Source organism: Bombus flavifrons, chromosome 13 (assembly GCF_040668555.2).
Source record: "Bombus flavifrons isolate JBK064 chromosome 13, iyBomFlav1_principal, whole genome shotgun sequence".
Taxonomy (NCBI): Eukaryota; Metazoa; Arthropoda; class Insecta; order Hymenoptera; family Apidae; genus Bombus; species Bombus flavifrons.
The window spans coordinates 6,646,746-6,673,990 of NC_138454.1; the positions used below are offsets into that span (position 1 = coordinate 6,646,746).

Consider the following 27,245-nt stretch of genomic DNA (forward strand, 5'->3'; position numbering starts at 1 on the left):
GGTATTATGATATGTATTACGCTAATGTTTACGAACTACGAACTAGTGTTAGGGCACATTTATCGACTAACGGAAAAAATAGGGCATTGTTAAAGGTTACCGCAAAACGTGTAAACTGTAAGGTACTAAAATGAAGCACAAGATATATTTTAACGGTTGTATGAATTGTATTTGTATAGATTAATTAAAAATAAATATAAATACTTACTGTTTTAGGTATCTTTTATATAAGATGAATACACGTAATTTATCTAATTTTTATGAAGGACCAGTGGTATTACCTGGTCCAACGAGCCGGAAAAAACGATCATCTAAGAATGTATTTTTACCAGATACAAATTCTCAAAGGGAAGAGAAAGGAACAGATTATATAGCAGAATATGTACAAAAAGAAGAAGAAGAACTTTTGCGGGTATAGTAATTTGTAATTTGAACATTATTAGGAACTTTATTTAACTCAATATATTTTTAGGCTGCAAGTTATCATAATACAAATGATAAAGGTGGTCTTGAAAATGTATCAGTAGGTACATACGTCACAGAAGATATGCAAAATGAACAAACATTAAACATTTACAAAACATATCAGTTTGCTCATCATGCAAATCCTAATTTAGTAGTTAGTAGTAAAAGAGATCAGATAGTATCTATGATTGAAACTAATTCAGTTGTAGTAATTCAAGGGCCAACTGGTTGTGGCAAAACTACACAAGTACCGCAATTTATTTTAGATTCCTGTTATAAAAAAAGACTTCATTGTAATATTATAGGTAATTTTATGTGCTTGCAATAATTTAGTTGAACTCTTAAATAGATATTTAAATAGAATTCTTACAATATATATAATTTCATAGTTACGCAGCCTAGAAGAATTGCTGCTATAAGCATTGCAAAACGTGTCAGCCAAGAAAGACAGTGGCCAATAGGTACCCTTATTGGATATCAAGTAGGTCTGATAAACCACACAAGTAAAGATACACGCCTAACATATTGCACTGCTGGAGTTCTTTTACATAAATTGGTAAATAGCAAAAACATGTTGGACTATACACATGTCATACTTGATGAAGTTCATGAAAGGAATGAAGATATGGATTTTCTTCTCCTTGTTGTTCGAAAGCTATTGTATACAAATTCACGTTCAGTAAAAGTTATTTTGATGTCTGCTACATTTGATGTAGAGAGATTTGCTAAATATTTTTCTTCACCTGTGGGAAATAAACTTGTTCCTGCCCCTATTATTGACATTCCAAAGAAAACATTTTTTAATGTTGGTATCTATTATCTTTGTCAAATGGTTACATTAGGACCGGTAAATATTTCATGTTATTATTTGAAATAAAAATATTTAAAATTTAGTGTATTTGGATGTATTTATTGCATTATATTTCTACTTTGTTACAGATACCTGAAGTTTCTGCTACCAAACCATGTATTACAAACAAAATGTTGGAATTTTGTGTCAATCTTATAAAAGTTCTTGATGATGTAGACATGAAAGCTGATGATGCAAAGTATGATTCAGAAACAAATCTTTATGAAAGACATGTGATTCTCATATTTTTACCAGGAATTAATGAGATTGAGGAAATTAATAATTTGTTGTGTTTACCAAAACATGAACAGAGTAAGTGGGATATAGTGATATTACATTCCTCAATTACAAGTGAAGAACAACAGAGGATTTTTCAAAAACCACCCCATGGCTATCGTCGTCTTATCTTATCTACAAATATTGCTGAAAGCAGTATTACTGTTCCTGATGTAAAATATGGTTTGTTAAACTACAATAAAAGAAAGTTTGTATATAAAGCAATATTTAACTTTATATTTTTTTCAGTAATTGATTTCTGTTTAATAAAACATCTTATTACGGATCCACATACGAATTTTTCGTGCTTAGAGTTAAAATGGGCGAGTAAAGCAAATTGCGAACAAAGAGCAGGTCGCACAGGTCGAGTAATGGATGGTAGAGTATATAGATTAGTACCACAAACATTTTATGAGGTAATTTCTGTCAAAAAGCATTTTTAAAAACGTAACAATGTTAATATAAAATATGTTTCAAACTTTATAAAATTTATAGAATGTTTTGCCTCAAGAAGTATCACCTGAAATATTACGAGCTCCATTAGAAAATCTAATCCTCAAATCAAAGTTGTTAGATATGGGAGAACCTAAAGCTATCTTAGCACTTTCTCTTGATCCACCTGATCTTAGAAATTTAGAGAACACAATACTATTGTTAAAGGAAACAGGAGCATTGCTAAATAGGACCAATGAAATACAACCTTTTGATGGAGAATTAACAGATCTCGGTCGAGTTATGGCTAATCTACCACTAAATATCCATGTATCGAAATTAATTATGTTAGGCCATGTTTTTAGTGTTTTAAAAGATACAATAATTATCGCAGCTGCTTTGTCTGTAAAAGATATGCTTAATAATCCATTTCAACAAAAACTGTTAGCCTTCAATGTCAGACTTAATTGGGCAGCTAATTCTTGCAGTGACTGTGTAACTTTCATGAATGTATATAAGGTATGGATTGCCGAAAAAGTTAATCGTCGATTAAATAGTGATGCAGAAGAAAGAAAGTGGGCAATTAGAAATTTTGTACAAATCAGAGTGTTGCGCGAGGTTAAAGCGCTGGTAACAGAATTAACGCGTAGATTAGAAAAATTAGGTATACAAGAAAGTGCCGGTGTTAATAAAGTTGTTTGGACAGAAGAAGAACGGCCATTTATTTTAAAAATCGTAATTGCTGGTGCATTTTATCCGAATTACTTTATCAATAATGTACCAGCATCAGAAAGTAAATTGAATGAACATGCTGGAATAAAATTACTAGGTGGTTTAGATCCCTTGAGGACAGTATATTTACAAGGTTGGCCTTTGAAACAACCTGGGCTATTATATGCCCGCAGAATTCAAGATATCTTCAAGAAGAATTTGAAGATGTCTACTGGAAAAATAAATGTATCTTTTGACAATTCTTCTCGCGTTTACATCCAGTTCATTCAAGGAATGTCTGAAAAACTACATAACAATGAATCAAGAGAAATATCTCCATTTATTTATAAAGCAATCAGAATGAGACATTGCAATATCCCCATAGAGATACCAATTTTACATGAAGATATGGCTCTGCAACGAGCAAATGAGATGAATTTAAAGCAAAAATCCTATTTTACTCCTAAAAGTGTGTTAACGGACAAAATTAAACCTGAATTACCGGGTTTGCGAATAACTCGTATTCCTCTAATTATACAAAACGTACGTATTTCTAACCAAATTACAAAATATAAAGTTAATCTATAACTTAAATTTTCAGATTAAAAATCCTGGTTGTTTTTGGGCTCAACAACGTAATTCTATAATTATAAAAAGACTGGATAAAATAGAATCAGCTATTGAACAAATGCAACATCAATTTGAAACATTCAAAGTGGCTCCGGAAATTGGCACAATTGTAATTGCTCCATATGAAGAAAACAATCGCAAAACATATCTTCGGGCAGTAGTGGAAGGTCATGTATCATTACCAGAAATATTAGTACGACTATTTTTTATTGATTATGGTTATTCAAGTGAATGTCGATTGCGCGATTTAAAACGTTTGGAGAATGATAGCGATATTTTTGATATTCCTGCATTAGCATTCAAATGCAAATTAGCAAACATTCGACCATCTGTAGCACATAATTTCAGTGAAGATTGGTCACAGGCTGCATGTGATCTATTCTGGACATTAATTAATAAACCTGGTTTACTTTTTGGAGAAATTTATTCTGTTGTCAATAGCGTTGTTATGATTGACTTAATTCATAAAAATGAAGAAGACGAAATTAGTGTAAATCAGTGTCTTCTTGAAAAAACATTTGCAATAAAAAAAGAGGAAAATTATTTGTCACGTTTTAATCATAATTTAAGATTGCAACAATCAGATATGTCGGATGAACAATGTTATTACTATGAAAAGTTACAGTATGATCAAGACAATATGTCCGATATCTATCCAGATCCTCCTGCAGTTGCAGAATGCAACACATCAGAAAAATTACGAGGTCCATTTTCACCACTAGAAATCGATTTAATTCATCTTATTAGGGCTGGTAGAGATAAAACTGTGAGAATGGCGATGAATTCGGTAAATTCTGTTCTTTTGGACACCGATCCTGAAGATTCTTCTCAACGACTTTTAGTAGCAGCATCCATTTCTCAAAGTGCACGTGGTCAAAATTTAACATTATATAATACAACATTAATGCCACGTATTCCTGGTTTAACTGCCTTAATTGTATTGATTTTTACGCCATATATGGAATTGCGACGCAATAATTTTGGAACCTGTTATGTTGGCGCATTATGTGGATTAGGTTTTGATCCTATTAAAAAGAATAGTATTTATCCGGAACACGATATAGAACTTTATTTTGACACCGAAATTACTATAGATGATTTACAATTTGTAAGAGCAGTTCATATTGTTTTAAATATTTTTTCTTGTTTAAGTATATTTGTTTAGTTTCCTCGTTTGTTTATCAGATAAATAGACTACGTCATTGGATGAATATTGGAATGCAAATTAATCAACAATTTAATAGCAATAACAATATGGAAGAAATTATTATCTGTCAGAATAGAATAAAAAATGCATTGTTCAACTTAATTGAGAAAGAAAGAAAGATTCAAGCTATAGAATTAATTAATAATTTTGATAGATGGAACTTGTACAATGAAAAGCTGTTGCTTCGGCCTAATAAACAATCCATGATCACTAATAGTATATACAGACTCCATAATGCATTAGAATTGGAAGAAGCAAACGAAATACATGAAATTATAGAACATATAAAAGATTTACGATTATTGGCAACTGAGTAAGTAAATTAGCGGAACATCTATTAAGTTTAAGTGATATTTCCCAATTATTTTATATTCCTTTTTAATATTATAGAGATCCAAGGAAAACTGGAATTACTCAAATTCCTTGTAAATTATGCAACATTACAGTATGTGATATATTTGACCTTCGCAATCATTTGTACACAGCGAGGCACAGACAAAACGAAGATATATTAGGAGTTAAACTTTGAACCATAACATGACAGACTACACAGACTATTATTATTATTATTATTACTAGTAAGTAACTATAAAATATAAAATGTTTAGTATTCTACATATTGAAGATATATCATTGGAAGAATTAAACTTCTATCAACTTTATTTTATTTAAAACATACTTTTTGTTACAAATGTTTAAGTTTCGTTAGTAATGTATATTACTTTGTTATGATAACATAACGCTTTTTTATTTGAATTCTATATTTAGAAAGCGTGATGACTATACTTTTTTTTTTATAATTTTACAAAATTATGACTAATATTCATTTGCTGTGTAACTGAATATTTTTCACTGTAATCTGAAAAATCGCTTATAATATAAAATAAAGTATATATACAAATAAAAATGTTGCACTTACTACAATATATCTATAGATCTTGTAACTATACGTTTTACACGTACTATAGCATTTACGTAACAACATATAAAATACATCTTTTTACAATATTTTTATGAAATTGATAAATACACCCATTTTCAAACATTTTTCAATAATATTGTATGGTGATGATTGTGAAACATATAAATAATACAATCAGTTACCTCAATTTTTCTCAAAAGTATCTGTGGTCAGTCATACTCTAAACTTCTCTCTGGATATAACGAGCTCCAGGTTGGGTATATAACAATCGTCCAGGAACATTAGCACCAGAGGCGCTAACATATGTACCTGGTGGTGGTGGTGGATATGGAGCTGGTGGTGGTTGCGGTGGTCTTACTGGATATCCTGATGTAATTCCTCCAGTTTTAGCACCCTGTTATCAAATTTTTTAAAGATTTTTTTAAAGATGATGCATTATTATGGAAATATAATACTTAAATATAAAAAGATACCTGTGGAGGTTGCTGAATTGGAATAGCCCCACCATGAACAGTAACATGACTACTTGGCCTTAAATAAAATTTATCTTCTGCATAGGCACCTTTATGGTCCAATGAATGCAAACTTGTAACATATGCTAATAAAAGAACAGTATTGTAGGGATTTTATTAATTGGTATAATTTTAGATCAATAAAAATACAATTATATACCAGATTGATGTGTCGACAACGTTGCTCTATTGCCTGAGAGATATACCGATTTAGTTGGTTCAGGTTCGCGGGACGGTTGCGATGTTGATGCAGAATAACTATAAACACTTTGACCAGTAGGGGCTGAATAAAAATTGGAGGCGGAGTATTGATTATTTTCTGTAAGAAAATGCATAAAATTTCAAAATTGAGGATCAGAAATGTGAATGTTGTTGTTGATGGCTTTGTAAAGAAAGAGCATGGAAATTAAAGAAGGTTTATTCACTCACTGTTCCAGAGAACAGCTCGGGAATCGCCAGATCTCCTAGCTGCTTCCTCAGATTCTATACAGGTACAAACATCTACGTTTAATACTCTCTTTTCTCTTTTTTTCATATTTCTTTTTGTAATTGTAACTTCTGTATTTTTATATACTTACTGGAAGGTGGAGGATTATAGTTTGGTATTGAAGGTGTTGGTTTGTATCCATAACCAGCATGATATGGGGAGGCTGTTGGAGGTGGTGATGGACTATGTGTCCTCTTTAATGGCCCCTAGAAAAAAAAATCTATAAGTAAGTTAATTTTTTATAAATAAATAAATAAATTTGATATACTTACAGTTGGTAATAGAGTATGTGTTGGTGCACCTACAGCTACTTTGTAAAGTGGACTATTGCTTCTTGGTAAAGGAAGAAACAATTGTGGATGAACTACTCTAGGGCCTGCTCCAGGGTATCCCCCTACTGCTGTTAAAACTTCAGAACATACACTGTATAACAAAAATAATCAATTATGATATATCATTAAATGTAAACCAATATCCCATTTGATACCGTTTGATTCCAATATATTTTAAGAAATATGATATAAACCTTGTTTCTTTGATTAATTGCCTTCTTCTATTATCATCTTCATTTAAAACTTTCTTCAGTTGCAAGAATAATTGATGCTTTTCATCTTTTAATTGCGAAAGCTCATTTTCTAGATTTGATATTTGTTCTCTAGTTTCACCTAAAGTCATTACATCTTGTTTTTGCTGCCGTTCTCTTTCTTTCCTCAACCGTTCTTCTTCTGCATCTGCTTCCTGTTCTGTACATTTAAAATAAAAAATTAGAGTAAAAGTGAAAATCTAATGGCAATTTCCTGAAAAGAAGATTACCTTGTTTCTTCCGTTGTCTTTCTCTTGTAATATGAGCTTTTAATGCTCGCCACATTTGTTCGCTACGTTGAGGAGGACCGACGATTACTGCCGGCATGATTAATTAATTTTTTTTCGATTTTAAAATAATGCAAATCCGTTACTATGTAATAATGAACCTGTCAAGACATATTTTTTGTATACATTATGGATAACGTTATGGATAGGTTATATATTATATAGACAGTTTGGTCACAGACTATATATTGGATAGATTTCGTATTAAACGAGGTATATACAAACTTATTGTACAACTTGTAACGTCGACTTTAGACTTAAAAACATTGTTGTATCAGATATCAGTGTATATGAGCGAGTGATTTTCAAAATGTGGGATACGAAAAAGCATTGCATATTACATCTGTACTATGTAAATTCTGAGCCTCGTTAGTAGAGAGACACGAAATTCCATATTTCATATTCCATAATATACATTACACCGTGTTCTGTACAGTCGATATTCTATGTCCATGAGTTCAAGTCAGAATTTGGAAGTGATGTTGTGATTGCATATTTTTTATGTTGGTGAGAAATTAATGAAATTAGTGAGAAATATTTACATTATAAAATATACATGAATTACAACTAATAATATTTCTAATGAATAAAAGAATTTGGTAAGTTATATACTTTTTATTACTAAGAAACTTACCGTGTAATAAAAATAATTTTTCTTCTTAAAATATACACTCCTTTTAACGAGTTATAAATATTAAAAGTACATTTGTCACATATAATTGAAATATATTTGTTATATATCCTTATACCTAACCTCAATCTGTGGCTTTTTTATGTAGAAGTCAATCTTCGTAAAAGTTGGCGATGATTTAGTTAATATAAAGGATGTGTATATAATATGGTGTTTTTTTTACAGCTCTTAACAGTGTTAAGTAACAAGATTTTTGAAAAATATTTTTTTCAGATACATTAGAAAATATGGCACACTATAAAGGAGCAGCCAGCGAAGCTGGCCGAGCAATGCAATTGATGAAAAAAAGAGAAATTGCTCAACAAGAAATAGAATTAAGGAAAAAGAAAATAGAAGATGACCTAAAGATTCATAACATAGAAAATAAATTTGCAACTCATTACAATGCAGTTGAACAACAGTTGAAAACCTCTACTATTGGTTTAGTCACCTTAAATGAAATGAAAGCAAAACAAGAGAATATTGTAAAGGAACGTGAAAGAAAATTAGCACAAAAGGAACGTGAGAAGGAACAAGAAAAAGAAAGAGCCCTAGCTGCAAAGCAAGCTGAAAAAAATAAGCAGAAGAAACAAATACAAGCTTTGTCGTTTAATTTAGATGAAGATGAAGTAGAACTTTCTGAAGAAGAGGTAGAATCAAAAGCAGAAACTTTAAAAGATAATGATATTGGACCAGTAATAAAAAAAATAAAGAAAAATCCAGATGTAGATACAAGTTTTCTGCCTGATAGAGAAAGAGAAGAAGAAGAGAACAGATTAAGGGAAGAATTAAGACAAGAGTGGGCTAGAAAACAAAATGCATTAAAAGAAGAAGAGATTGAAATTACTTTCAGTTATTGGGATGGTTCTGGACACAGAAGAAGTGTTATTATGAAGAAAGGTAAAGGTTTAATTATTATAACTATAATATTTTTTAAATTTATCAAAAGAATAATTGTATACTAATTGTTATTAGTTCGTACTGTTGGTAGGTAATTCCATTTATCAACTTCTTCAGAGATGTTTAGAAGTTTTAAGACGTGAATTCAGTGAACTTAAAACAGTCATGGCTGATCAATTAATGTATGTCAAAGAAGATCTTATTTTGCCACATCATTATACATTCTATGATTTTATTGTAACAAAGGTAAATGTAGTATAAGAAAGCCATGTTCATATACCTATATGTGATATTGTTAAAATGAAAAATTATTAGTTAATTCTTTTGCTAGGCAAGAGGAAAGAGTGGGCCTCTTTTTACATTCGATGTACATGATGATATCCGTGTTATGCATGATGCTTCTGTTGAAACAGAAGAATCTCATGCTGGAAAAGTATTACTTAGGTACTATTTATTTTAACATTATTTGTGATGTTTGTATGTATATGATTAATTATATTTGATTATGTTATGTTATGATTTCAGATCTTGGTATGAAAGAAATAAACATATATTTCCTGCCAGTCGATGGGAACCTTTTGACCCAACAAAAAGTTATGATAAATACACAATATCAGATAAAAACAGGAAAAAAGATAAAATTTAATAAAAGATAGCTTGTATAGGAAATAATTGTACAAAAGAATTAATACATATTGTGTTCAGTAAAAGAAAATTGTTATTTTAGGAGAACTTTTTGTTTTGTTAAAAGTATTACATAATCAAAAAATATTAATACCTGTATTTTAACTATAGAGAGTTTATAGAAATTTATAATTTTAAATTCCTTAATTACGTAATATGAATAGGCACCGCAAACTAAATATTATGTATCCTGTATATTTCGAATAATGTACAGAAATTTCATAAAAAAATATTTCATACATATTGTAAATAATATATCTATTACTTAATACACTTTGACAAAGTTGTAACAATATGAAATTAATTATATAAATTTAGAAAAATGATCAATTTTACATGTTTAATTCGTTTTTAGCGACATTTACAGTTGATGATGTATTAATAATTTGAGTTTCCTTTATTACTTCATCTATAAGATCATTATAAATGTCCTGCACACTTTTTATTGTTGATATATTACCAAATTAATTTGAACTTTTTCTAACTCACTCTTTTATTCAATTTTAATAACATTTCTTTCATCTCTGCATTCATCATATATGGATTACTACTAGTATCTTCTATTACATCATTTATATTTTCAACATAATAAGTTGAATCAGTAAACTCCCATTTATCCTTTCCGGTAAGAGATAAAGTTTGAGAAAAATAAATGAAAAATTGTAATTCTCATACAGTACGATTATTAATATAACTTACTTTGCTATCAAGATTTAAAAGATTTATACCATCTTTATTTTGAAATAGTTGCCGTTTATAATTATTCGTCTCGATCAATATGTTTGAGTCGTTACATTTACGAATTTCTAGCTTTTGCAATTTTATAAAATACAATTTTTTTGTTAGACTTTTTAATTATGTAAATAAACGTAATATTAGATATATAGATATAAAATATATACTATTTAAAATATCCAATAATCTCTTGATTAATATATTATTATGGAATTCTTTCGCGCATTATAACTTTATTGTCATACCTGTATTTAGCGTTGTATATTTAGGACATAAGTAAAAGAATTGCCGCGTATTTTCTGCTAATTTACCAGTTTCAGATGGATTCGATTCTAACATTTTTTCTAGCCGTTTTCGATTTTCATATTGATACAATACAGTTTCTTCGATTGCTTTCTGCAGTATGATTAAGACATTTTCGCTTACAGTGTTAAAAAAATGATCTGTGTTTCATCTTACAATACAAACAATTTACTTTTACTTTATCGTTCATTACGTGTATAACGTTATCAAGATTTTCCACTTCTAAAATTTCTTTTCGTATACATTCATCTTGCGCAGCAATATTTGAAATATTAATGTCATCATCCCATTCACTTCTGAACAATTCTTCATTGTTATGTAACAACTCTAATTAAGTACAATTTGTTTTACCAAATCTTATGTACGTATGTAACGAAGTACATAGCGAAAAATGTTGAGATGTACAATAGAAGCAACATCAAATCGAATATTTAAGGAATTATTTCAGGTTAAATAGTTTACGTAAGTATATAGAACATAATAAATAGAATAAATACTTTTGGAACGAATTAATAAGAATATAACAATGAAAATGCAACTTTTTCTATATGTCAGCATTTGTTCGTCTCTTTTTTTATATCGTCACTAGAGTTAGGTAAGACGAAAGTACCTTTGTTTGCTTTCCATGAAATTTCCATGTTTTCTATTTGGTCTTCCGTGGTTGAAAGTTCAGAAAAATCTTTTGTAACTGAACTCATAGATGTTTCCGTCGTAGGAAGACGATCGGATCTTGGAGATTCTATTGGCGGAGTTCGACTCGAATCTTTCGACGAGGTTTTGTCATATTGCGATATAAATTTCAGCATAAATTGATTTTCAGTAATATTATCCTTATGAGCACCCATAGAATGGTCTGATTTCGACTTAATTTCAGATGGAACGGGTGAATGACCTCGTCGTTCGACACTAGGATTAGCCGAAGAGGCGCGTGATGATTGATTGCTATTGATTTTGCGGCGCGATCGTAATTGCGCTTCGTACTCTTCTTCGTCACTGCTACCCTCCGTATACAATTCTTCCCCTGATATCCATAATTCTTCTTCTTCCTATAGAGATGTAGAAATTTGATTTATTCAATCAATACCCGTTTATTTTCCAAATTATAAGTATTAAACAGCAACTTTGCAGGATTTGTTACTTCACCTCCTTTTTTATTTTGGCGAGTTGAGATTGTACTGCGGTTTTCATTGACTGTTCATGCAATTTTTGATTCTTCGTTACTTTCTCAGCCATCCTATTATTAAATATATCACGACGCTATACAAATAGATAATCTTGTAATTTTACACATGCGAATATTGTATGGAAAATGAAGAATATATATTTAGCATCAAAAAGATCATTGATGAGTAAGATGTTTAAAGAATTAACAGAAATGTAATAATCGTGATTTTTCTCGATAAGATTAGTGTAAAGTTATCATTGGTCCTTTGCGTCTTTCTTCGAAAGAAAATTACTGGGAAATTGTATGCGATTGCGTTTATAGAATTTTTCAAATTTATTTATGAATGGAAATCAATTCGACGCATGTATATGAAGTGTCCTTGAACTATGAAAATCTAGAACGAGGGTGAAATAGGTCAAGGTTACGTGTCACAATAAGTGCAAACGATCACTGACAGTTGTTATGATTTGAAATTCACCACGAAAGTATTTTTTTTGAATAACTTATCAATGTTATCATATTTCAAGGACACATGATAATTTCACACTTAACTTTCAATGTCAGTGTTTGTTTATTTGTATTTATTTACTCATCTTTGTAGTGCTATTAAAATTAGGAGTACTGTTTTTTTATCAAATGTGACCAAAAATCATTTAACAAGTAACATCACTATTATGAAATTGGATGTAGATAATTATTTTGCGAACTTAATTCGAAAAAATTTTTATTTAAAAAAAAAATTGTTAATGCACAGTCACGAATTTTTGTGCAATTTGATCATTTAAATGATTTTATTGGCGAATTTTCAAAACATTACCTCGATCTTTCCGGTCTCACGTTTCTTGGAATCAAGTACAGTGAGGAAGAACGAGATTCACGTGGTAATTTTCGTCTAATTTTGGTTGTGCAATGACTCTCAATAATGACAGGTGTTATCGAACTGCATCTTGAAGATTTAATTTGCGCAATTAATATTTTCTAGTTTTAAAATGTTCATTTACAACATTATTGGGTTTGTTATTACGTTGTGTTTATCAGGCATGTGACGTTTTATTATTCTTGTATTACAGACCGATCCACAAGTATAAAACGTTTTGATATTTATTTCTTTGGGTTTTTTGTTGTGCTATATTAGTAAGCACTTGAAAGCTGTTCGAGACACTGCATACTGGCTTTGAAATCGCGACAGTAGCGGCGCCTATTGCCAGATACAGCTCGATATATAAATAAACGTATTAGCTCGCTTGCGCGATATACCATGTGCTTTTCTACTATAATTTTGATCTTTAATATCATTAACCGTAGTTTAGTTATAAAGGAAGGAGGAAAAACGTGACGCCTACTTGTTGAAACATTTTTTAAATAACTTTAAAATATCATAAGTTGACATTAACGAAAGTGTCTATTTATATTTAACAGTAATTCTTATTTATATGAGTATGATATAATATTAGGCATTATTAAAATTTTTAAAATTACGCTCGTTATGATTACAAAGTTGTAGATTTAATACAAGTAGGATCCATGTATGTAATGTCTTCTGGGAAATGATCCATGATGATAAATCTTTTTTCGTTAGGTTCATTTAGATTGTCTAAGAATCCAAACCAATAAATTACAAGTCCTGGACCAAATCTGTTCCAGTAGCTTAGAAATTGTTCTTTGATATATTTCTGATGTATTTCCGTATTTACAAATCTTGCCTTAGATTCTATCCAGTTAATTACAAAACCATTTACTGCAATTGGTACTTCAAGCTTGAAGTCTGGAGTTTTATCATATCCCCTTGATCTTAAATGCTTCTCATTACGAAATGCAAGATTTCGTTCTATTAAGTAGTTTTGCAACTTTAATTCATATTCCTGACCTACAGAACTACAAATTTAATTTATAAGATTATGCACGACTGATTAATTTAAATACTTAATGGCACAATACGTACGTTCCCACAGCATCTGATATAGGGCCATACAGATTGTCATATAATATACACTGTAAAACATCTAATTATTATACAGTACAATTATTTCTTAAGTTAGTAAATTTATTAGCTATTTTAAATTTATTACCAAATAGACTTCATATGCAAGATCTTTGTCCTGTATGAGAGTAGTATCCTTAAATAGTTTACTAACTTCATTTCGGGAAACTAAAAATATGTTATCTTTTATAATTCAAGAAGAATTACATATTGTTGTAAGGTATTTCAAATCATATATAAATTACCATTAGATTCATCTTTTCCACAATGTTTTTCAAGAACATTTCTGGCTAATAATGCAGGTGGTGCACCAATATCCTTTGCCATTTTCAATAAAATTCCAACAGGTTCTCCATTTTGTACAGCTTCTATGTAACTATTATTTAAATTATTTAATAATGACAGTGTATATAATTCAGCATATTAAAAATATAATGAAAGATATACGTACGTATCATAATAGTTTTTATTATTACCAAATAATTTGTTATGATTAATTTTCATTCTGTGTTGTACTTCTAAAGATAATATACTATATAATGTATGTATTGGAATCCTAAATAAAAGAAAAATTAGTGCTTTATTACAGTGAATAATAAATAAGAATTGGTTTTGCCAAAAATAATCTTACTCGCTATACTTCTCTTTCAAAATATCCCTACAATCCTTTGATAAACCTCGAAATTTTCGAATTGTTGCCACTATATCGTTGTATAATTCAAGCTTCATCTTGTACTTTTATTTTATAAGCCCAGAATAAATTTCCTTAAATTATTTCAACTTTCTTTTAACATTATCGTATAATTGTATACTTGACATTGATACTTTCAGAAACTTCCTCATAGATAGTATCCTAGAGATGTAAACTCTTGGTATTTATTGACAGGAAGTATATATTTTTCAGTATTATCATTTGAAGTTTGACATTATATTAATTTTTGCGGGAAATTTAAATTTATCATTTAAGATCAAATAACCGTGGCCCGTTATTTTTTTGTCTTTTATGAATCATGAAAAGTACTTGTTATAATTATTTACAAAAATTAAGGTTGTGATCTTGATATTTTATGAATTTATCTTGGAGTAATAAATGGTGATAGTGGAATACATTAATAGGCTGTTAGTGACTACTTTCACTTAGTATAAGAAAGGTTGAAGTAAGGTTAGAGAATTGTGGAGTTTGTTAGTTATTATATTTTGTTAGTTTTATTGTGAGTTTGTTAAATTTAAAGTATAAATAACAAAAACAAATAACATAAAAACTCGAATATTTATACTCTTAAATAAGTATAAAGATACTAGCATTTGATAGCATTGACAGATTTAGTTAATTTGCCATTCTATTTTATATTTTAGTTTTGTAAAAATAATGAATAAATATAAAAATTCAAAAAAAAAATGTAGTGTACAACAAGAAAATTGTAAAACTAACAATGTACAAGAAGGTAATTAATTAATATTATTTCTATAAATATAATTAATTAACTTTTAATAATGTAAATTATGAGTTATAGGTTCACTTAAACAAAGTATGAAGGTTGATATAGGAAATAATTCGCCTCAACATTCTTATGATTCACGAGTTTGTGGTTATAATACACCAATTGAAAAAAAGGATTATGTAATATATGATGTAGAAGATTCTCCTGAATTATATTATCGGTGTAGTCCAACTTCAATATCTTGTACTCAAGATGGAGGTAATGAAATTGCTTGGGATTGGCAGACATCTAGTAATAAAAATTCTTGTGACAAACAAACACCATCAAACAGTCTCATTGAAACACCAAAAAGAACCAAACAGTTGCAAAAGAAACGGAACTCTAATTCTCCATTACTGCAAAAGCCACTTAAAAGGAAGCAGATGAAAATGGAAAATATAGAAAATATTGGAAAACTGACAGCAGAATTGAAAGCTTTAAGTGAAAAGATGAAAAGCATGCAACAAAATTGTGATAATCATAATATTGAAAATGAAGATAATACAAACTTTGAAACTAGCAGCACGCTAGTAATAGAATTGGAGAGCAATAGTAGTGACGATATGATAATGGATTGTAAACCAAAAATGGATTCTATTGCTATTAATAGTAATAACAAAAACCCTGCAAGTTATGCAGATTTATTTGATGATTCAGTTGATGATTCAATGGTAAAATGTAGTCAAGAAATTGAACAAAAATTGAATTTAGGTAAAAATAAAAAGAATGAAATAATAGAATTATCTACAATAAATGAGAAAAAAGAATTGTCTTCTACACCTGAAAAGAAGACTTACTGTTTAATCACATCTAATACCTCTAGTGAATGCTCCGAAAGTTTTAATATCTCTAGAACTTCTTTAACTAGTACAAATGGCCATTTAAAAACATATTCAAATAATTCAAGTAAAACGAATTCTACCATAAATGTTTCAACATTTAATTCCAAGAATATCAGGAATAATGTTACAAATGTATCGCATGGAAAACAAACATTGCAAGATAAGAGTATGTCAGATTTTCCAGATGATTCCTTTGATGACTGTTTGGCAACTTGCATAGAAGATGATAAATTATTGTCTAGATTATCAGAATATGACTTTAATCCTTCAAATTCAGGTCATAATACAAATCACTCCAAAAAAGCATTCAAACTTATTTCTAATCCAATAATTAATAAAAAAATGCCAAGTAATTTTGCTACGAAGTTAGTAACCCCTAGTAAAAGTAAGCTTTTTACAGATGATTTAGTAGACGAAGTTGAGACTATAACTGATGAAAAAGTAATACAAAATTCTTTTCCTAGTAAAAATTCCTTAGAAAACAGAAAATTCTTTAAAACGAAATGTTTATCAGATCTATGTTCTTATCAAAATAAAAACGCATCAAAAGTCCGTTCATATTCAACTTCATCAGTAAGTACTTCATCATCAATTGTAAAAGGTCAGAACCCATATAAAAATAATAATATTCCATCGATTAATGGTATGGAAAATGCGCATGATATTAACAGATTAAACGAAAAAGAAGGTGGCAATTGTATTGTTAAATACAAATCTACTAGCAATTTATCTAGCATGAAAGAGTCTCAGCCAGTACGATGTACTCCAGAAGAAATAGAAAGAAAACGGCTAGAGGCAAAGATGAGACTCGAAGCAAAGAGAAAATTACGACATACGAATAGGAGATCAATTGGTACTATATCAGAAAATCCAGAGGAAAAGTCTGTGAAAAGGTGAAAGACTGGTATTCTTTAACTACAGGAACCAATGAAATTACCTCTCACTATGTCGTAATACCCTATTGTTCTATGTACAATTATTGTGCCTGTTGTTCATTCCTCTGTGATTCCAACTGCACCTAAATATAGAGCTGTTAAATAAAAAAGTTTTTTTTTTAATACAGAAAAATTTTTTTAAATATTACCTAGTCGCATTAATAATCTTAGGTTATTCTTAAAGAAATTAGTATCACCCTGCTGAGAACACGGATGGTAAATAATACTTGTCATGTTAAAATACTACGGGTATGTTAAAAAATATATTTATTTGATTGTAACATATATTGTAATGTGTACTAATTTTACAGAATAAGTTTAAGAACTCAGAATAAATGCCAAATCGTTTTGTAAACCTGTTTATAAAAGTATTTTTATTTATCTTTCATGTAAGTGTATTTATCTTTCATGTAGTGTCATTCCATCGCCTGATACAGCTGAATATATACTACTAAAAGTAGCACATTCAGTACAATCTATTTACATATTATTGGTAAAGAATTGGTAAAAAATTTGTAGTTTCGAAATTTTCTACTTAAACTTTATGCTATAGGAATTCTTTTAATGAATCCAGAACTATTAAAACATTCAAATAAATTATTATTTTTGAAAGATACAACATTTAGAAATGTCTGGTAAAAAGCCTCTGAAAAAAAAGCTTCTACCACTCAGGAAATCGCGCGAAACCAGGTATGTTCGAAAGCAATAGCGTTAACGTGGTTATCGAAAGATTTAAGTAAATATCTATAAACAATTACGAACAAAGTAAAGAATTTACATAAGTCTGCTATAAGAAAAAATAATAATAAATCACGTAAATATTTAAGAGCAACTGTTATAGCGCATGTTTAGTGGTCGAGCGCCATTACTCGAACGTGTATTTAATCGATACACACGTGACGTCAGACTCGAGCACGTCACGGTGTTTCCACTCGCGCACGTGAAACAATTTTATGATCAGTAATAAATTCTTTCTTATAATACGAGCAAATTTAAACGCATTGAATATTCAAATATTTGAATATGTGATATTTCAATTTGTTCTACGCGCTTTATTTTCGCGCACGTTATCATCCATCCCCACCATACGTGTTCGACGAATTAGAAGTTGCGCTGCCGCGCATACCTGTTCCTGATTGGTCGAGCGGTTCGATCGAGAAACGGCAGCAAGCTAGTCGGCCAGCGACGAGCATGGGAAGAACACGTGTCATTTGTATTGTTGCCCTCGATTCGGCGAGCTTATACGTCGACTCACACGATTCTACCACCACTCCTGCCGACGTCCTCACCACCAGTGACACGAACGTTGTTGGTAACGCCACCAGCGTCGCTACTACCACCGAGAAAAAGGCATCGGCTTCCCCTACCGTGGAGGTGGTTGACAGCTCGAAAATCGCAGTACCATCGCGTACACCGAGTACAGTGCCCGATACAGTGCGAGATTTATCAGCGTACCCCACCGGCCTGTCACGATGCTACTCGCGGTGATCGCGCTCCTATGCGCCGGCAGCAGTGCAGAGGTGTTTACGAACACGTTTCTCGTGAAAATGAGGCAACCTGCGGAAAGACATGTTGCCGATCGTGTGGCAACTAGAAATGGATTTTTCAATCTTGGACCGGTAAGTTCTTCGACCTTTACTCGTAAAAATAATCGTTTTTATCATAATAATATTATGAGAGAGTCGAAGAAACCTTGTTGCCTATATTTTAATACAAGATACGCGAGTTATTTGTTTCCAATGAATCTATGAACAGAGTATGAATTTACTTTGGTTAGAATAAATACGGTTACGCCGAGTATCGTTCTTTAGTGAGATAGTATTAGAATCGAGAGAACGATGGAATTGATCGTGAAATAATTTCCACGATATAATTACCACGCAATAATGCTAGGCCACAAAAGCACGAGTTCTTGACACTGACACATATCGTCGAATGTAGCACGTACACGACCGTTGTAAGGAAATTACTTATCTGGGGTGAAGGAGTGTTGCTCGGAGCGTGGATAGGGTGAACATGCTAGGATAAGAATGAAATTTCTCTTGGACGATCGATAAGTTTGTTCAGAAATAAAAAAATGTTTAAAAAGAACGCCACTGTATTTATATGTTATCGTTTGGGTTCCAGTCGAACTTCCCCTTAGATATATACATATACACATATGTCTATACATACCGAATATACAATTCGTGGAAGCAATAAAGTTGTTGAACGATGTAAACAAACATATTTAGCGTCGATATTCTCGCTGTTTCCGATTTAAATTTTAATGAGAGAATAAACACACAGAGGAATGTTATTATTACATGGGTCGTTGAGAAGTCACATTCATCAATTACGTAAATTGGAAAATACAGAAAAGCGATGATGTTGTAAACGCTGTTTCCTAAATTTTCATTTGAATTTGCTGTTATTTGTATGAAATAATACATTTTTTTAATAACTTATTCGTTTACTTGTGTAACGAAATTAAGAAATTTAAGAAAGATAAAATTGATCTGTTTAGCTTCAGAGAGGCTCATATATGTATACATATATCTTTTCCTTTTATAATTATATATCTTCTTTTAAATCTTCAACATATCGATATGATCGTTGAATCATCGAACAAAATCCATTTTTTTACTTTCTTGATACGTATTGTTGGTTTAATCGTTGAAAAAGTCTCTGCTGGTCCTGTTTATCCTTGCTCCAGTTCACTGTTGATTTATATCGACGCGAAATCGTTATCAATTGACCGCATGAACGACCGATACTCACCACAGGTATGTCGAATCTACCAGAGGCATTGATTTCGTGGCCCGTTGTCACGAACAACTACCCGCATTATCGTGAAAACGTGTTCGAAACAGTTGGTCGACGTCATAAACACGTAGGATACGTATTAACGATAAGATTAATTTTGCTCGCAGAGCGGTCTTGTACCAAGAAGAAGAGTTTTATCTAGCACCGTGTCCATTCACTTATTTTCTCATGTTTCAAAGATTATGGAAAAAATTCTTCGAAATTTCAACGTGAAAAAGATACTCGCATCGTCATAGATTTATCTATTCTTAGCATATCCAGTGAAGTGTCAATTAATTGGCTAGCGTAGCTGGAACTCTAATTTGCTTTAATCGAAGTGAAAACATCAGTTTATGGTCAGACAGCGCAACAGTGAAAGCGACGCGGCGTGATCCAACGCCTACGTGGTAAACGTTGCGTAGGCATTGTCCAATATAGCTAGCATTTCCCCTAACTATTTTGCTTTCATTACACGATAAAGAGCGTCCGTTTACTAGAAAAATGATATATATTTTCGACGAAAGCGAACGACAGCGAATAAAGAACTATAACTTCCATTTACGAGTATTTATAAACGGTAGAACTTTTGCGAATGAAATATTCCCTCGTCAGACGAATCTTTCCCCTTCCGTTGCTATGAACAACGACTGAACCAAAATATTAAGATGTTTTTCCTTTCTGGAAAACTAATTTTATTACTATTCGTTAAACGATGTTTCATTTTGCGCTCGTCAAAGGGACACGTGTATTCGTGAATTCAATTCAGACCCTGTGATCTCGTTGAATGAATTTCCGAGAATTTTCTCGCGTCCGAGGGTAGTTTAACTAAAAATTCCTGCCGGATGTTAACGGTACGCGCGTAACAGGCCACACAATTAAAAAGCGGATATGTACGTTAGAGTAATTAATTGGTTCGGCGATAAGAAAACCTTTTCGCCACGAAGTTTGCCCGCAGTCTGTAATTACAACCATGAAATTGAGTAACGATAAAGATATTCTTGCGAGGTTCAAACAAGGGGAGAACCTTCGTTTCTGGCGTTTTACGACGATAGAAATGTTCCTCGAAATTCTATTAAAATAGGAGAAAAGTTCTCACGGGGGAAAACCAACGACTAACAAGACGGCGAAGGCAGGTTTCAAATTTTCGTTGGTTCTTGCGAAACGCTACTCGAGGGTACAAGTTCTAATCGGAAGGCTGGAGGAAGGGTCTATCTTGTCGGATAAATTGCGTTAGTCGTAGCTCGGTGTGACGTCCAGAGGTTATTTCCTTTTATTGGGTTCGTCGGACGAAAGTTACTGGCTCTTCTTTGTCTTGGAAAAGTCCCAATTCGTACCTTGTAACACTTAGTTCGACGTACGCTATCGTTTATCATCGTAAATAAGAATAATTCTGTTTTATTTTTGCGTAGTAGATGGCCGAAGCTAACGAGAATTGTTTCTGCTAACGAGCAGTAACAAAATATCGGAGCTTCCAGGCATTTCTCGCAGTCTGTGTAGGTAGCAGTTCACCGCATTGCGATGTATTTTATATCTCCGATAATCGAGGATATGTCAAACTTTCGTTACGCTCGTTTTTAACGTGAAATTTTCCAGTATTGAATCGTTTAGAATAGAACAGATTTTATGTGAGAAGTTTGGGCAAACATTTTCTTTCGTTCCGTAATATCTATAATGCCTCGATTAAAGAGACTTTTTTTTTAATTTTGTAAGTAAATGCGGAAGGCTGAAAATCACAGTGCTGTGAATCAAACCATTGTAATTTCTGATAAAACAGCGTTCCGCCTCTATCATTGTAAAAAAATTCGTTATATTTTTATGTATAGTATTATGTTACGTATTATGTTACGTATTATATTACGGAATTAGAGCTGCGATACTTCAGAGAATTAGAGTACGTGGCTAAGTCTAAATTCTCAAGATAATCGAGGATAAGTCAAACTTTCTTTAAGCTTATTTTTAACGTGAAATTTTCCAGTATTGAATCGTTTAGAATAGAAGAGACTTTATGTGAGAAGTTTGGGCCAACATTTTCTTTCGTTCCGTAATATCTATAATGCCTCGATTAAAGAGACTTTTTTTTTAATTTTATAAGTAAATGCGGAAGGCTAAAAATCACAATGCTGTAAATCAAACCATTGTAATTTTTTATAAAACAGCGTCCCGCCTCTATCATTGTAAAAAATTCGTTATATTTTTATGTATTGTATTATGTTACGTATTATATTACGGAATTAGAGCTACGATACTTCAGAGAGTCAGAGTACACGGCTAAACCTAAATTCTCAACATCTTGCCTTACTGCATGATAATCTTCAACCCTCCATATATTTAAAGACCGGTTAAAGGAAACACGAGAAGTTGACCTAGAGAAATTGCATGTATCTTGAAACGCGGCAGATTTAGATTTACGCGTCTTAATTAATAGTTCGTTATAACATGTTATGTTTGTTAATGTCGCCATTTCACATTTCACGACACCGAGTAATCTTATACGTCTTGTCGCGTACGTTTTCGCCTGCGTTTAATATTAGGTTGTCCGAGAAGTGTCTTTTCTTTATGGACACGTCTTTCACAACGATGCATCTTTATACAAATATGAAACCTGATCTGTCGAACGTTGTGATCTTCATTTTGATAAAACAAAATGGATCATACGCAATTCGATAAAATAATATAAAACAGAAAATGCGCATCTATTATCATCTTATGAAACGAAAGAAACTTTTCGGACGACCTAATACATTATCAGATTTGTCTGTCGTCCTACGCGGTAAGACGTTCGTTAACACTTTACCGACCGCTAGCGATTCAATAGCATACGCACGTCCGACCGGTGTCTCAAGCGCAGATTCTCCCTGGCGCCGGCTCTGTTTCGGTTTAGACTCTCCAATACCATTCTTTTCGTTCATCGCGAACGATAAGTTTTTCAAATTGGTATAAAACTGTGGGAGCTTACAAAGCAACGCAACTGACGCAACTGAGCAAGGTACCTTGGTACTAAATAGCAAATTACTGTTCAAATAATGAGAAAGCCGATTAATAGGCTATCGGTCGGTAAGCATCGGCGACAAAATACCGATTAATAGGCTATCGGTTGGTAAAGTGTTAAGATACCGTTCAGTCTACGATCTAGCCATCTAGCAATCGGTGAATGATCTTCTTAACCGAAGGGTAGTTAGTTGCTTGGTAGAACAGTCGGTGAAATAGAAGTTCCAAATGGTTTTGAAAGTCAGCCGATCGGAAATTTTGTTTCGGGTTCGCCGATCAACGTGGAGGGTTGTAAAGTCAATTGGCTAGAAAATCAATTGACAAAGATTGGTGAATATGACGATGGTTGGTCCGTAGTCGTGTAGGTAATGTAATTTATTCGGTTTCCAGAGAATCGATTTCTTCTTGAACTCCATATTTACAACGGTCTGTGACGTTGTTTTATCTGATCGTTGGGTTTCCCGACCGTCTCACACGATTAATCGTCCAGTGACGTACACGCTGGATTATCACGTTGATCGATCGCCTCCACCGGCCACCGATTAGAACTGTCATCGTTGGTAACGACGGATTTTCATCGTCGCGAAGGGAATAAAAAGGGAGTAGCAAGCGAAAGGCTTTCGGGTCACGTATTGATAGATCGTTGCGTAATATCTTATGAATACCTTTTAAAGCGGATTCCATAGAGCAAGGGAACTTCACGAAGACGCGATAGTTTCCCTCCCGCGAATAATAAAAAGATTAGCCGAGAGAAGCCGCGTGGAATAATCATGTTAAATAGGTCGATCGATTGGAATGTTGCGGTAACGCCGGTAACCTTTCGATTTATCGTTGTAAAACTCGAGCGAAACCCTTGGAAAAATATGAAAAGGGCGGAAGCCTTATTCATCTTTGTTGTTTCTCGTTGTCACAGTCCGAAGAAAACGGATAGAGAGAAGGAAAACTTTTATACTTAACGCGGTTCACAAACTCTAGCAATCTCCACTATACGTTTACGCAATCGTGTTCTCAGGTTGAGCGAAACTTCGATAGAAACATTGCGACCAACTATATCGTATTCCTTCGTTAATAGAAAATGTTTGTTAACACACTTTGGCAAGTGTAAACGAGCGTCATATCGCTTTGTCAATCGGCTACATTGTTAAATATAATCTAAGACATCGATCGTTTTTGTTATTTAAATAAACGATTGTTCGAGCATATTCGTCCAGCTACACTGGCTACAAGAAATTCTACCATGCTATTGTATTTATTACAAGGTTTAGGTATCAATTAATTAAATCCAAGTATATTAAACTTCGTATTTCGCATTTTGTAGTACTTTTCTCATTAGACGATGAAAACGAAATGTATTCCAGTGCTTTAATCGTATTCATAAAAGTACGAATTTGCATAAAGATCCGCAGTCTAGTTAAACGTAAGCGTAAGCCAGTAATAAAAGTATTGCGAATTACAGTTTAAGTTTATCTCTGTACGTAATGCAATACTTTAAGCGTTGGTCGTGACTACCCGTATGCAACGATGAATGATTACGCTAAATCGATTCATTTTAATCTCCATAGTTACGTACACCGTACACCTGGTTTATTAATTGGCCAATGCGAAGATCGTTGGATCAATTTACGATGAAATCAGTCATATTTTGCAAATACGTATCTCGCGTCGAATACGACTATCTTTGAATCGATAGGTCGTTACAATGGTTATTTTTGCAACAGAAGTTGTTAATTAAATTATACTTTGCGCGCGATTGAATGTTTCCACGGGGAGGATAGGAAATAAACTTACGAAATACGTAACGAGTAATCTCGTATCCGGAATCATACGAACTTTCGTTGGGATCGAGAAGATGAGACTCTTAACGAACAAACGAAAATTATGAGCCAGTTAATTTACGAAGGTAACGTTGCCGAAGAAATGCAAGTTTGCCGAATAAACTGATTCCTAGCTCTTTATGCGTGAACTTTGATCAAAGAATAATTACTTTGCTGATGGAATGGAATATTTCTTTTGATTTTAATGGCTCGACCTTCTATTTTAATATCATTCTGTTTATTTCCTTGTTCCGTTGACTTAATTAGTTGCGTGATACAAGTGAAATCGTTTTCGTTTTATGAATATTAAGAAATGAAAGAATATTATTGCTGTAAAAGAGAAAATGTTAAAGCTTCTGATTGTTAATTTTTCGGCCAATTTCTCGTGTGCCTGCATTTGAATTTTTCTTCGAAAATATCTTACTACGTAATTTCCATTTCTGTACACCTTCGATTTCATATTTATGTTTCAAATTCTACATTCTACAAATAGGAGAAAATATTCGTTTCTCTCTCCCTCTTCATTCGATTTCTTCTAACTTCGAAATAGAAAATTGCTTGCTATTCGTCCACAAATTTCTCGAAATTCGAGGCGTCGGGATATCCTTGTCCTTTTTAAATAGAAAATTACTTCCCACTTGTACATATAAATTTATATAAATTTCCCGAAATTCTATTTGTCGGAATATTCTCTTCTTCCTGATGGTAGGAACTGGGCGCGATACTTTTCGTAGTTAAAACTTAATAGCTCGATTTTGGAAGCAATTTCCATTCTTCTGACGAAACAGTGCATTTTAAGGGTAATTTTCTAAGTATGTCTAGCATGTGTGATATATCCAAAAACGCCCACGCAGCAGTTAAGTTTGTAAGGTCAAACAGACAATTGGAGATGATGAGTGCATCGAATTCATGCACCAGTAATCCGAAAACGTTTCGCGTTGTATACGTGTTTCACGGTAAGAGTTGTGTACACATCGTAATGTTAAACAAGACACGTTCATCACGCTTCCTTAACCATACGTTGTTTATACGGACTTTCCTTCCTCTCTCTCTTTTCTACTGTAACTTTGTTAATATGTATATGTATGTAATATACGTATGTGTCACGAATGGTACCAGAATTGTGTAGGAAATGGAAGATCCAGGTTACAGTATGTCCTTTAACAACAGTGTTCTGCCACTGTGAGCTTCGAGAGACGTATACATTAACATTTTTCTTGGTTCTCTTATCTGAAGTTGCGTAATGCAAGTACATTGTATCCGCAACATTTTCAAAGAAACCTTTCTCGTATAGTATCTATTGAACTTGTGACATTGAACAGTGACCGAAGATGGGAGCTTTGTAGAACTTTGCTTATATTCCTCCAGATGTTTTTTGTACGCGGATAGTTTATGCATTGGTGCAATTAAATTGATTTTTCAACTCTATCTATCTATAACTGGATTAAGTGGGAAAAAGTTTTCACGGGCTTCCAATTTTTTCCTTCTGTTTAACCTTTGCACGCTTGTAACGATGTTTTACACGACGCGACGTCGTGTAAAAGCTTCCACGTTTCCGATAAACCGTAGGGAAAATTAAAGCGGCTGGCTTCCATATTTCTTCGCTCGGGCTGACCGCACGAGCTTCGCCGACGCACGCTTCCAATACAACGTCGCGTCGGCTCGATAAATCGTATCTATATGCGATAGCCGTGGCTGAAGGGAAAGGTTTATCCGGTGAACGTATGTATAATAACGTAATGTTGTGTTCGATGTTACGCACTTGGTGCACGTTTGCTAATTAGATTACGTGACACGTGTAGCCCAGGCTAAACTCGATTAAGAGGCGACTAGTTCTACATTATGGTACTATGTCTCTCGAGATAAAACGTCTATTTCTATCAGAATCCTACTTTATCGTCTATTTCCTCCTTTTCTTCTGCATTAAAATATAGGCGATCCTTTCGAACACTAAATTACCGATCTGTAAAGCGTATCTAAATACGTGATATAAATACAGCGACGTATTAAAGTTTTACTTTTTTTATCAACATATTACGTGTATTAGATAGACCATTTTGAAATTTTATTAGTATCGTAGCGAGATTCGATTATTGTTAATTATATTTTAAAACAAGACTGAAAATCTACATGGAAGCTGGAAAATATTTTGCATCGATTATATATCTAAGACTTTTTTATTGAATAAGAGAAGTCGACGATCAAGTATCTGCTTGTTTTTCCTTTTCATTGTTAAAAAATAGTAAAAGTAGAAAATTAACTTGGATAGTTGTAATGTAAAGAAATTTGACAGATATATTTAAGGAAATATTGCGCTTTAATTCTCTTACGATGGCAAAAATAGGACAGTTAATGGAACAGGTAGATTCGTTGACCTAAATAAAGTCCACCCAGATTGATCGGTCATCTGGCGGGCTCTGTTTCGTCAGAAGTGGAGCTTGATTAAATAACATAGGGTGGACGAAAATCCGGGATGCACGCAATATGTTTCTCCATTAAAGCGTTAGAAGCGTCATTGTACGTTCGTAGAAAGCTTCATCGTCACTGAGGATTTCAAAGGCGCTGCATCGCTATAGAATTCTAATCTCTCGGTGCTGCACG

At 32.4% G+C, this 27,245-nt stretch overlaps 7 protein-coding genes across 11 annotated transcripts in view; 4 read left to right on the forward strand and 3 right to left on the reverse strand.

The window, feature by feature from the left end:
- The first annotated feature begins 1 nt into the window (after window position 1).
- spn-E (tudor domain containing 9 protein spindle E) lies at window positions 2-6,004 on the forward strand. Its single transcript, XM_069125612.1, has 10 exons — window positions 2-122; window positions 217-412; window positions 473-770; window positions 855-1,312; window positions 1,405-1,774; window positions 1,841-2,007; window positions 2,087-3,277; window positions 3,336-4,472; window positions 4,550-4,884; window positions 4,962-6,004. Exons 2-10 carry the CDS (start codon window positions 233-235, stop codon window positions 5,098-5,100), a joined length of 4,275 nt encoding a protein of 1,424 aa, XP_068981713.1. The 5' UTR covers window positions 2-122; window positions 217-232; the 3' UTR covers window positions 5,101-6,004.
- Window positions 5,714-7,536, reverse strand: LOC138186114 (G protein pathway suppressor 2). Of its 3 annotated transcripts, none has more exons than XM_069125659.1 (8): window positions 7,306-7,536; window positions 7,019-7,235; window positions 6,765-6,915; window positions 6,584-6,698; window positions 6,435-6,488; window positions 6,166-6,324; window positions 5,967-6,091; window positions 5,714-5,887 (listed from the first exon to the last, which is right to left on the reverse strand). In XM_069125659.1, the coding sequence occupies exons 1-8, from the start codon at window positions 7,400-7,402 to the stop codon at window positions 5,714-5,716; spliced, it is 1,092 nt and encodes a 363-aa protein (XP_068981760.1). In that variant the 5' UTR covers window positions 7,403-7,536. The 3 variants fall into 3 exon arrangements, with proteins under 3 accessions (XP_068981760.1, XP_068981759.1, XP_068981761.1); XM_069125658.1 differs by having other exon boundaries at window positions 6,435-6,506; XM_069125660.1 differs by lacking the exon at window positions 6,435-6,488.
- An 88-nt stretch (window positions 7,537-7,624) lies between these two features.
- LOC138186115 (protein FAM50 homolog) lies at window positions 7,625-10,061 on the forward strand. The gene is made up of 5 exons (XM_069125661.1): window positions 7,625-7,961; window positions 8,219-8,932; window positions 9,024-9,178; window positions 9,264-9,376; window positions 9,458-10,061. The coding sequence occupies exons 2-5, from the start codon at window positions 8,281-8,283 to the stop codon at window positions 9,576-9,578; spliced, it is 1,041 nt and encodes a 346-aa protein (XP_068981762.1). The 5' UTR covers window positions 7,625-7,961; window positions 8,219-8,280; the 3' UTR covers window positions 9,579-10,061.
- Window positions 10,017-11,887, reverse strand: LOC138186435 (uncharacterized). The gene is made up of 7 exons (XM_069126324.1): window positions 11,798-11,887; window positions 11,265-11,700; window positions 10,827-10,981; window positions 10,597-10,747; window positions 10,316-10,422; window positions 10,106-10,234; window positions 10,017-10,025 (listed from the first exon to the last, which is right to left on the reverse strand). Exons 1-7 carry the CDS (start codon window positions 11,885-11,887, stop codon window positions 10,017-10,019), a joined length of 1,077 nt encoding a protein of 358 aa, XP_068982425.1.
- Window positions 11,797-14,671, reverse strand: LOC138186119 (CDAN1-interacting nuclease 1). Of its 2 annotated transcripts, XM_069125668.1 has the most exons (8): window positions 14,432-14,671; window positions 14,252-14,356; window positions 14,046-14,176; window positions 13,889-13,968; window positions 13,762-13,811; window positions 12,844-13,694; window positions 12,637-12,765; window positions 11,797-11,911 (listed from the first exon to the last, which is right to left on the reverse strand). In XM_069125668.1, the coding sequence occupies exons 1-6, from the start codon at window positions 14,527-14,529 to the stop codon at window positions 13,310-13,312; spliced, it is 849 nt and encodes a 282-aa protein (XP_068981769.1). In that variant the 5' UTR covers window positions 14,530-14,671; the 3' UTR covers window positions 11,797-11,911; window positions 12,637-12,765; window positions 12,844-13,309. The 2 variants fall into 2 exon arrangements, with proteins under 2 accessions (XP_068981769.1, XP_068981768.1); XM_069125667.1 differs by having other exon boundaries at window positions 12,637-13,694.
- A 370-nt stretch (window positions 14,672-15,041) lies between these two features.
- Window positions 15,042-17,178, forward strand: LOC138186105 (probable serine/threonine-protein kinase nek3). Of its 2 annotated transcripts, XM_069125633.1 has the most exons (3): window positions 15,042-15,245; window positions 15,315-16,696; window positions 16,795-16,966. In XM_069125633.1, the coding sequence occupies exons 1-3, from the start codon at window positions 15,170-15,172 to the stop codon at window positions 16,828-16,830; spliced, it is 1,494 nt and encodes a 497-aa protein (XP_068981734.1). In that variant the 5' UTR covers window positions 15,042-15,169; the 3' UTR covers window positions 16,831-16,966. The 2 variants fall into 2 exon arrangements, with proteins under 2 accessions (XP_068981734.1, XP_068981733.1); XM_069125632.1 differs by having other exon boundaries at window positions 15,315-17,178.
- Window positions 17,179-18,227: 1,049 nt separating this feature from the next.
- The window catches only part of amon (prohormone processing protease amontillado), a 38,994-nt gene continuing 29,976 nt past the window's right edge, over window positions 18,228-27,245 (forward strand). Inside the window, 2 exon segments of the mRNA XM_069125625.1 lie at window positions 18,228-18,486; window positions 18,489-18,677. Coding sequence (XP_068981726.1) covers window positions 18,250-18,486; window positions 18,489-18,677 — 426 coding nt within the window. The 5' untranslated portion in view covers window positions 18,228-18,249.